The 12,144-nt window shown below is 38.7% G+C and overlaps 1 protein-coding gene across 1 annotated transcript in view; it reads right to left on the bottom strand.

Moving 5' to 3' along the window:
• GRK3 (G protein-coupled receptor kinase 3) overlaps positions 1-12,144 on the bottom strand; it is a 737,240-nt gene that overhangs the window by 255,074 nt on the left and 470,022 nt on the right. The window contains exons 4-5 of the mRNA XM_053702091.1: positions 11,027-11,128; positions 3,754-3,828 (exon numbers count right to left, since the gene is read on the bottom strand). Coding sequence (XP_053558066.1) covers positions 3,754-3,828; positions 11,027-11,128 — 177 coding nt within the window. The remainder of the gene's footprint in view (positions 1-3,753; positions 3,829-11,026; positions 11,129-12,144) is intronic.

Here is a 12,144-nt window from a genome sequence, read left to right on the forward strand (position 1 = left end):
ACTGGTATTGACACAGAAGGAGAGGATGAAGAACTATCCCCACTACCTTCATTTGAGGAATCATCTTGGGCAACCTTATTAAATGTGACAGTACTGTCCTTACTTTGTCTGGACGCCATGGCACAATTATCACATACATTTGAAGGGGGGACCACCTTGGCCTCCATACATACAGAACATGTTCTATCTGAAGGTACAGACATGTTAGACAGGCTTAAACAGGCTAATAATGCAAAAAAAAGTTTTTAAACAAAACCATTACTGTCTCTTTAAATGTTAAACAGAGCACACTTTATTTCTGAATGTGTGAAAAACTATGAAGAAAATATCCAATCTTTACCAAACTTTCACCACAGTGTCTTAATGCTTTTAAAGTATTGCACCCCAATTTTCAAGCTTTTAACCCCTTAAATGAGGGAACCGGAGTCGTTTAATCAATTAGCAATTTTAACCCCACTACAGTCCCAGCCACAGCGTTTGCTGCGACTTCACCTGTCCTTGGGGGTTATACGATACCAAATTAAGCCTTCCAGGAACGTTTTCAATGATCACCAGACCCTCTCACATGAAGCTGCATGCACTGCAACCAAAAGAAACTGCGCAATTATGGAGCGAAAATGAGGCTCTGCCTACTATAGTGAAAGGCCCTTCCTGACTGGGAAGGTGTCTAAACGACTGCCTGGCGCCTAAAAACTTTCCCAAACACTAAAAGTTTAGAAAATCACTTCAAACTTCATAAAAAACTTAAATAAAGCAATCGATTTAGCCCACAAGAGTGTCAACCAGTGTATAGCCCATAATAAGCCTTCATTCTGTTAAGAGTCTAAGAAAATGGCTTACCGATCCTCAAGAGGGAAAATGACAGTCTTCTAGCATTACACAGTCTTGTTAGAAAATGGACTAGTCATACCTTAAGCAGAAAAGTCTGCAAACTGTTCCCCCCAACTGAAGTTCTCTGGGCTCAACAGTCCTGCGTGGGAACAGCAATTGATTTTAGTTACTGCTGCTAAAATCATACTCCTCTTTTAAACAGAACTCTTCATCCCTTTCTGTTTTAGAGTAAATAGTACAAACCGGCACTATTTTAAAATAACAAACTCTTGATAGAAGAATAAAAAACTACAACTAAACACCACATACTCTTCACCATCTCCGTGGAGATGCTACTTGTTCAGAGCGGCAAAGAGAATGACTGGGGGGCGGAACCTGAGGAGGGGCTAAATGGGCAGCTTTTGCTGTGCTCTTTGCCATTTCCTGTTGGGGAAGAGAATATTCCCACAAGTAACGGATGACGCCGTGGACCAGACACACCAATGTTGGAGAAATGGCTGTTTTTATTTTTATTCAACCCTCTCTAGTGACTCTTCTGTGGAGTACCACATCTTGGGTATTACTATCCCATACATCACTAGCTCATGGACTCTTGCCAATTGCATGAAAGAAAATAATGGAGTCAAGACCTGGACCAAACAAAATCTTACCCTTGAATGGAAGGGAAAGGAGTCTGAACTTGGAAGTCAAGTCCGCAGACCAGGACTTCAGCCACAGAGTCCGGTGGGCCTGAACAGAAAACCCAGCAGTTTAAAGCCCACCCTTAAAGCCTTTATTCTATCAAGAATAATATCGAGGGGACCTTCCACCTCAATCAATTTTGATAAGGAGTCACACCAGTAGGTAGACGCTCCTGCAACCATGGCAACTGCCGTCACTGAATAAAATAAATATCCCGATTGTTGAAACATCGTTGTTAACAGAGTTTCCATCTTTTAATCCATGGGCTCTTTGAATGACGAACTATCCTGAGGTGGGATAGTAGTGCATTTTGCAAGCGTGGAGACAGCACCATCCACCTTAGGGAAGGAACCCCACAACTCCAATTGAAAGTCCTGGACCGGGAACAGTTTCTTAAAGGCAGACGAAGGGGTGAAGGAAGAACCAGTCCTCTCCCACTTGTTCTTAATAATGTTTGCCATCTTTACAGGAACAGGGAAAGTCTGAGGAACAACTCTGTCTTCGTAAACTCTATCCACAGTTTAGGAATTAAAGGTTCTTCAGGCAGTTTGGCCTCTGGAACCTCTAAGGTAGCCAGAACTTCCTTTAAAAGAAAGCGCAAATGCTCCATCCTAAATCTAAAATATGGTTCCTCTGCAATCGGAGGCTTAGAGGCAGCTGATTCATACCTAGAAAGTTCAAACTCTGAAGTATCAGAAAGAACTTCATCAGATAACCGTCTATCAGCTATAGCCAATAAACTAGATGATGACCCCTGGAAGGATAGCAATATTTGACCTTTTGCTTGCGCTTAGCAGGGCGAGGTAAAGCACTAATGGCCGCAGACAACGCCGTTTGTAGCTGCGCAGTGAAGTCTGGAGGTAAAAGGTCTCCAACAGATGGAGGATCAGGCGTGCTATGGGAAACTACATGTGTATTAAGAGATGAAAGCAGGGTGCACACCTCACGGGAAGGGGACCCCTCAGAGGTGGAAGGCTCAAACATGTTAACCTTTTTTGACATAACCACTTTTTCTAGGCATGTGGAACATAATTGAGAGGGTGGGTATACCTCAGTCTCCTCACAATATAAACAGGCATTAGTCTTAGGTATAGAGGGATTAACCTCTAAAAGTCAAAGTCCTCAATAGCTATGGGCTATATCCTAATATAACAATAACGAACATTGTATAAAATATAAAAACAGCACCTTTATACCCCCAATGGCTGGGGCACTCAACACCTCCTATGACCCAGGAACACAGAGTAAACCTCTTCTCTCAGATAACCAGCACGGTCAGAGAGTAGGAAGTGAAACTACGACCACACCCGGTCACATAGAGCGCAACCGCCTCCGCTAAGGAAAAGTGTGCCAAGCTTGTAAAGCTGTGCATCTCTAAAGTGAAAGTAACCTGTATGTTCCAACCTCAGCCTATGAGCCTCAGAAAACATCTCACAGATAATGCAGTATAAATCAAATACAAATTTATGAGATTAATCCCCACTGTTCAATAATCCCCCCTTAGGAGATATTAACCATTGATTCCATACAGATAAAAGGAGCCACACTGTGACCCTGTCTTCTAGCTTTACCATATGTGTAAAAAATTAAACGATCTTACCGGAATCTATGCTGTGGAACAGAAATGCAGTCTCTCGAGTGTGACAGTCTTGTAGCATCGTTCCTGACATGAACTTGAGTTGAAACTCGTCAACACTGATTGCTTAGGAGCTGTTAATACGAGTCTGGATGGTTTTGTAGAAAGAATCTCCCTGCATCTCCAGACCCTAACGTTTGTCAATGCTCTCACTAAGGGGCTGAAAAGACTACTTTAAACTTCAGTCCCATTTCAAAGGGTAGATACCCTTCACAAGGAACTACTCTGTATCTTCTGACACTTCTCTGCCAACCTCCTGTGACGAAAGGCAAAGAATGAATAGGAGATGAGGGAAGTAAGGGAGGTATTTAAGCCTTTGGCTGGCGTGTCTTTGCCTCCTCCTGGTGGACAGGTTCTGTGTTCCCACAGGTAATGAATGAAGCTGTGGACTCTCCTCATATTAAGAAGGAAATACATAAAGAAGACTAAGCAAAACAAATAAATACAGGAAGAAGAGGAGAATGTAGCTCCAAAGATCTTTCAATCAATTAACAATCCCATATCTACATAAACCAAAAAAACACCAATATGTATATTTATATTAACATAACAGAGAACAAAAATAAGAGAAAAAATATACAACCACCTATAAAACATGGACTTACCTGGAATAGAGTAGGCGGCACTTGTTTCTTAGCAAGATGTGCTTGTACATGGTCTACCGCATGCTTGGAAAATGGCTGACAGAAAGAAGTGAAAGGTTAACAATATGAAAACACATATCCATGTGGTTTTAACAAATATTTGATATGCCATTAACCAGATATAACATATATAGTTTAAGAATGCTGTAACCCTAAGTCTAAGGTATGTATATGAATTGAATAAGGCATGACATGATAACAAAAGATAACAAAAATAAATAATTCTCCCCACACTGCAATAAATCCTATTCCTGACCTGTCCCTACCTACAATAAATCATTGGCTGACCACGGCCACCAATTCATGGCATAGCCTCACTACACAATACTAACCACCCAACATGGCAACCCGAAAGAAGACACTTACAGTGGCAAGGAAGAGGTCAATGGGGGACCTGTTGCTGCTAGTTGGAAGAGAAGGTAAGGCTTTTCATAGCTAGTAATGTTTTTAAATTAGAGAGGGAAATTGTGTTTTGGAGAACTTATGATTGCTAAGGGAGGGTTCATTTTAAGTTTTTATTTTTTTATTCTAGGTGGTTTGTGATGGGAGGGTTGTGTAGGATGTTTAGATTTTAGGGGGGTTATCAATGTGGGAGCTTCACCAGTGCGAGATATAAAGCAGTAAGTTACTACAGGTAGGGGCAGCATATCATAGCACTGGGTCACTTGGCTGTTAGGAGTAGTTGCTAGTAGAAGGGATCACATATAAATAACATAATTTATGTAAGAACTTACCTGATAAATTCATTTCTTTCATATTAGCAAGAGTCCATGAGCTAGTGACGTATGGGATATACATTCTTACCAGGAGGGGCAAAGTTTCCCAAACCTCAAAATGCCTATAAATACACCCCTCACCACACCCACAAATCAGTTTAACGAATAGCCAAGAAGTGGGGTGATAAGAAAAAAGTGCGAAAGCATAAAAAATAAGGAATTGGAATAATTGTGCTTTATACAAAAAAATCATAACCACCACAAAAAAGGGTTGGCCTCATGGACTCTTGCTAATATGAAAGAAATGAAATTATCAGGTAAGTTCTTACATAAATTATGTTTTCTTTCATGTAATTAGCAAGAGTCTATGAGCTACTGACGTATGGGATAATGACTACCCAAGATGTGGATCTTTCCACGCAAGAGTCACTAGAGAGGGAGGGAAAAAATAAAGACAGCCAATTCCGCTGAAAAATAATCCACAACCAAAATAAAGTTTAAATTATAAGCAGAAGATTCAAACTGAAATAGCTGCCTGAAGTACTTTTCTACCAAAAACAGCTTCAGAAGAAGAAAACACATCAAAATGGTAGAATTTAGTAAAAGTATGCAAAGAAGACCAAGTTGCTGCTTTGCAAATCTGATCAACCGAAGCTTCATTCCTAAACGCCCAGGAAGTAGAAACTGACCTAGTAGAATGAGCTGTAATCCTTTGAGGCGGAGTTTTACCCGACTCGACATAAGCATGATGAATTAAAGATTTCAACCAAGATGCCAAAGAAATGGCAGAAGCCTTCTGACCTTTCCTAGAACCGGAAAAGATAACAAATAGACTAGAAGTCTTTCGGAAATTCTTAGTAGCTTCAACATAATATTTCAAAGCTCTAACTACATCCAAAGAATGCAATGATTTCTCCTTAGAATTCTTAGAATTAGGACATAATGAAGGAACTACAATTTCTCTAATAATGTTGTTAGAATTCACAACCTTAGGTAAAAATTTAAAAGAAGTTCGCAACACTGCCTTATCCTGATGAAAAATCAGAAAAGGAGACTCACAAGAAAGAGCAGATAACTCAGAAACTCTTCTGGCAGAAGAGATGGCCAAAAGGAACAAAACTTTCCAAGAAAGTAATTTAATGTCCAAAGAATGAATAGGTTCAAACGGAGGAGCTTGAAGAGCCCCCAAAACCAAATTCAAACTCCAAGGAGGAGAAATTGACTTAATGACAGGTTTTATACGAACCAAAGCTTGTACAAAACAATGAATATCAGGAAGATTAGCAATCTTTCTGTGAAAAAGAACAGAAAGAGCAGAGATTTGTCCTTTCAAGGAACTTGCAGACAAACCTTTATCCAAACCATCCTGAAGAAACTGTAAAATTCTCGGAATTCTAAAAGAATGCCAGGAAAAATGATGAGAAAGACACCAAGAAATATAAGTCTTCCAGACTCTATAATATATCTCCCTAGATACGGATTTACGAGCCTGTAACATAGTATTAATCACAGAGTCAGAGAAACCTCTTTGACTAAGAATCAAGCGTTCAATCTCCATACCTTTAAATTTAAGGGTATACCCAAAGACAAAGACAAAAGCGCAAAAAAAGAGATTCAAGTGTAATTTCAAAACACCATGTATAGCGCAATTATGTTCTACTCACCAGAGTTAGTATAAAACAATGCCTTTATTGATACAATACACGGTGTTAAAAAGTCAGCTTTAAGTCCATAAGCAACACCCGGTTCTGAAAGCAGTTGTCAGCTGGAAGGTCTCAATACACAGGGTTTTTGCCTGCGGCGGGTATTTCCGGATTGCCCGCCCTCAGCTGTTCCGCTTCCTCCTCAGGTGCTCTGGACTGGATTACGATACCCCAACGCGTTTCCCCCGGTGATCGCCGGGCTTTATCAAGGGGGCGTGATCATCACGTTCCAAAATATTGATCGGTAATCTCACCTCCTGAGATTCCCAAACCCCTTGTGCTGTCAGAGACCCCCAAACAGCTCCCCAACCTGTCAGATTTGCATCTGTTGAAATTACAGTCCAGGTCGGAAGAACAAAAGAAGCCCCCTGAACTAAACGATGGTGAGCTGTCCACCACATCAGAGAGTGTCGTACAATCGGAGTTAAAGATATTAATTGAGATATCTTTGTGTAATCCCTGCACCACTGGTTCAGCATACAGAGCTGAAGAGGTCGCATGTGAAAACGAGCAAAGGGGATCGCGTCCGATGCTGCAGTCATAAGACCTAGAATTTCCATGCATAAAGCTACCGAAGGGAATGATTGTGACTGAAGGTTTCGACAAGCTGATATCAACTTTAGACGTCTCTTGTCTGTCAAAGACAGAGTCATGGACACTGAATCTATCTGGAAACCTAAAAAGGTTACCCTTGTCTGAGGAATCAATGAACTTTTTGGTAAATTGATCCTCCAACCATGATCTTGAAGAAACAACACAAGTCGATTCATATGAGATTCTGCTAAATGTGAAGACTGAGCAAGTACCAAGATATCGTCCAAATAAGGAAATACCACAATACCCTGTTCCCTGATTACAGACAGAAGGGCACCGAGAACCTTTGTAAAAATTCTTGGAGCTGTAGCTAGGCCAAACGGTAGAGCCACAAACTGGTAATGCTTGTCTAGGAAAGAGAATCTCAGAAACTGATAGTGATCTGGATGAATCGGAATATGCAGATATGCATCCTGTAAATCTATTGTGGACATATAATGCCCTTGCTGAACAAAAGGCAGGATAGTCCTTACAGTTACCATTTTGAATGTTGGTATCCTTACATAACGATTCAATATTTTTAGATCCAGAACTGGTCTGAAGGAATTCTCCTTCTTTGGTACAATGAAGAGATTTGAATAAAACCCCAGCCCCTGTTCCAGAACTGGAACTGGCATAATTACTCCAGCCAACTCTAGATCTGAAACACATTTCAGAAATGCCTGAGCCTTCGCTAGGTTTACTGGGACACGGGAAAGAAAAAATCTCTTTGCAGGAGGCCTTATCTTGAAGCCAATTCTGTACCCTTCTGAAACAATGTTCTGAATCCAGAGATTGTGAACGGAATTGAACCATATTTCTTTGAAAAAACGTAATCTGCCCCCTACCAGCTGAGCTGGAATGAGGGCCGCACCTTCATGTGGACTTGGGAGCTGGCTTTGGTTTTCTAAAAGGCTTGGATTTATTCCAGACTGGAGATGGTTTCCAAACTGATACCGCTCCTGAGGATGAAGGATCAGGCTTTTGTTCCTTGTTGTGACGAAAGGAACGAAAACGATTATTAGACCTAAATTTACCTTTAGATTTTTTATCCTGTGGTAAAAAAAGTTCCTTTTCCTCCAGTAACAGTTGAGATAATAGAATCCAACTGAGAACCAAATAATCTATTACCCTGGAAAGAAAGGGAAAGCAGAGTAGACTTAGAAGACATATCAGCATTCCAAGTTTTAAGCCATAAAGCTCTTCTAGCTAAAATAGCTAGAGACATATACCTGACATCAACTCTAATGATATCAAAGATGGCATCACAAATAAAATTATTAGCATGTTGTAGAAGAATAATAATGCTATGAGAATTATGATCTGTTACTTGTTGCGCTAAAGCTTCTAACCAAAAGGTTGAAGCTGCAGCAACATCCGCTAAAGATATAGCAGGTCTAAGAAGATTACCTGAACACAAGTAAGCTTTTCTTAGAAAGGATTCAATTTTCCTATCTAAAGGATCCTTAAAGGAAGTACCATCTGCCGTAGGAATAGTAGTACGCTTAGCAAGAGTAGAGACAGCCCCATCAACCTTAGGGATTTTGTCCCAAAATTCTAATCTGTCAGATGGCACAGGATATAATTGCTTAAAACGTTTAGAAGGAGTAAAAGAATTACCCAAATTATTCCATTCCCTGGAAATTACTTCAGAAATAGCACCAGGGACAGGAAAAACTTCTGGAATAACTACAGGAGATTTAAAAACCTTATATAAACGTTTAGATTTAGTATCAAGAGGACTAGAATCCTCAATTTCTAAAGCAATTAGGACTTCTTTAAGTAAAGAACGAATAAATTCCATTTTAAATAAATATGAAGATTTATCAGCATCAACCTCTGAGATAGAATCCTCTGAATCAGAAGAAACAATATCAGTATCAGAATGATGATGTTCATTTAAAAATTCATCTGAAAAATGAGACGTTTTAAAAGACTTTTTACGTTTACTAGAAGGAGGAATAACAGACATAGCCTTCTTAATAGATTTAGAAACAAAATCTCTTATGTTATCAGGAACACTCTGAGTATTAGATGTTGACGGAACAGCAACAGGTAATGTAACAGTACTAAAGGAAATATTATCTGCATTAGCAAGTTTGTCATGACAAACAGTACAAACAACAGCTGGAGGAACAGATACCAAAAGTTTACAGCAGATACACTTAGCTTTGGTAGCTCCAGCACCAGGCAGGGATTTTCCAGAAGTATCTTCTGACTCAGCTTCAACGTGGGACATCTTGCAATATGTAATAGAAAAAACAACATATAAAGCAAAATTGATCAAATTCCTTAAATGACAGTTTCAGGAATGGGAAAAAATGCCAGTGAACAAGCTTCTAGCAACCAGAAGCAATAAATAATGAGACTTAAATAATGTGGAGACAATAGTGACGCCCATATTTTTTTAGCGCCAAAAAAGACGCCTACATTATTTGGCGCCAAATGACGCCACATCCGGAACGCCGACACTTTTGGCGCAAAAAAAACGCCAAAAATGACGCAACTTCCGGCAACACGTATGACGCCGGAAACAGAAAAAAAAAATTGCGCCAAAAAAGTCTGCGCCAAGAATGACGCAATAAAATGAAGCATTTTCAGCCCCCGCGAGCCTAACAGCCCACAGGGAAAAAGTCAAATTTTTAAGGTAAGAAAAAATGATTATTCATATGCATTATCCCAAATATGAAACTGACTGCCTGAAATAAGGAACGTTGAACATCCTGAGTCAAGGCAAATAAATGTTTGAATACATATATTTAGAACTTTATATAAAAGTGCCCAACCATAGCTTAGAGTGTCACAGAAAATAAGACTTACTTACCCCAGGACACTCATCTACATGTAGTAGAAAGCCAAACCAGTACTGAAACGAGAATCAGTAGAGGTAATGGTATATATAAGAGTATATCGTCGATCTGAAAAGGGAGGTAAGAGATGAATCTCTACGACCGATAACAGAGAACCTATGAAATAGACCCCGTAGAAGGAGATCACTGCATTCAAATAGGCAATACTCTCCTCACATCCCTCTGACATTCACTGCACGCTGAGAGGAAAACCGGGCTCCAACCTGCTGCGGAGCGCATATCAACGTAGAATCTAGCACAAACTTACTTCACCACCTCCATAGGAGGCAAAGTTTGTAAAACTGATTTGTGGGTGTGGTGAGGGGTGTATTTATAGGCATTTTGAGGTTTGGGAAACTTTGCCCCTCCTGGTAGGAATGTATATCCCATACGTCACTAGCTCATGGACTCTTGCTAATTACATGAAAGAAATAATGAAAGCATTTCAATTTTCAACAGAAGCATTTCAGCAATATGCTTGTATCTGCAAATATTCTTCTAGTAAAAGTTATCAATGGCTAAATGGTATATGCACTACACTACACTTTTTTATTCTTTCATGAGAATGGACAGGGGCAACAGTGGGAGCCTGTGAGAATCACAACAGTTCCTGGGCATTGCATACAGCTGAGTTTTAAAATAATGTTCAAGAATGAAAAGGACAGTACCACTAATAAGTTGTAAAGCACTTGCTCATATCTCTATGATTATGTCCCAAGGGCAGACTACAAGATGAAGAGCTGATCTTATCTGACCACTTATTATACAAAGCAATTAGTTAGTGACAATACAATTTTGTGATGCAGACCTTTGAGTGGACATGTACACAGTAGTCACCACATAAAGAGCACTATGTTCACGTTCTTACATAAACAATAAAAAAACATTTTAATATAAAATGCTATGGTTTTATAACAAATATTTAAATACATTACGTACAGTGTAAAGAGACAGCATATAATTTAGCAGGTTAAAATAATTAGCATATAAAAACAGGAAGAAAAAACTGAATATGGTATAATTATAGATTTTAAGTATGTACAGAAATGGATTGAAAAGATAGACTACAAGGATGAGATGGAAGGAAGAAGTAACACTGCAGATTCAACTAAAATATAAAATAAAAATATCCATAAGGATGGAGTAAAGAAGCTATCAATTTCAATGACTCTAAAGGAGTATATGTTGTATCAAATGTATGGTTATACTCAAGGTGTTACTAAGATCTAAGATGTAGGGACAAAAACAAAGTGTTAAAAAGAAAAAAAAGTTTTTTCCCATAAACTTGAAATCATACATAACTTAATCTTTTCTTTATGTAAATGCCTAGAGACCAAATGTAGAATTTCAGAAACTCTGAGTGAGAGAAATACAGATTAAAGAGAATACTTACATGTGAACAAGATAGTAGCTCTTTCATTATGTATGTGTCATAAATCTGTCGACTTCTACAAAGGCGGTCTTCCTCAGAATCCAGCTTCTCATATTCTTTTATCTGTAATGGAAGAGAGATGATCAGCAAGGCTTCATGTGAACAACAGCTTTAAATATTTTGTAATTATTATTTCAGAACTACAAAGCCTGTACATTTATATATAGGATTTAAAGAAGCATTAAAATGTTATTTATCGAGTTGTTGTTGCATGCAACGTTAATGTCTAGTGAACTAATAAAGCATTCAGTCTTCATAACATACAAGTTGATTTTGTATTCACTAAGAGACATCATAAGATCATAGCAGTGGCTGCCAACATTTTTTGATTTATGATACTAGCTAACATTCATACTGAAAGAATGTGAAACATGAAGTTGATGGCCATTAAACTATAACTGGAGACACAAAATCTAAACTATCACTGCAAACAATGGCAAGTCATGACATGAAATGGGCCCAGAGACAGAAAAGTGGGGACCTGGGAAAGTAATCAGGCTGCCTGATCCAAAAATCAAAACCTATTTTGTGGTTGGAACCAGGAGGATGGTTTTCTGCTGGTCTGCAAAATCTTTTAAACCATGAAGAAAGAGAGCCACCTGCAGAAAGTCAAATACTAGTCTGAACCTCTAATAGAACACCATTTCAGCTTTTGAAAATTCCTAATTTTGAAATATTTACTTACCTTGCAGATCTCTCATGACATGATGAGATGCATTGATGGACTTTTAAAGGTTATATTGTCATATTGCTTAATTACAGAATATTGAGATGACTGGACTGAGATCTTTCAGAACCCGAAAACAACTCTGAGTTTAAAATTGTTTATTAGAAGATGATACAATAGAAGACTTCACCTTTGTTTAGGTCTGATATAATTTTAGACCGTTCAAAGCAGAAACATTGCACAGCAGATATGAGAAACCTTAAATGGACAGTCTAGGCCAAAATAAACTTTCATGATTCAGATAGAGCATGTAATTTTAAACAATTTTCCAATTTACTTTTATCAACAATTTTGCTTTGTTCTCTTGGTATTCTTAGTTGAAAGCTTAACCTAGGAGGTTCATATGCTAATT

The sequence above is a fragment of the Bombina bombina genome, chromosome 2 (assembly GCF_027579735.1).
Source record: "Bombina bombina isolate aBomBom1 chromosome 2, aBomBom1.pri, whole genome shotgun sequence".
In the NCBI taxonomy this organism is placed as follows: Eukaryota; Metazoa; Chordata; class Amphibia; order Anura; family Bombinatoridae; genus Bombina; species Bombina bombina.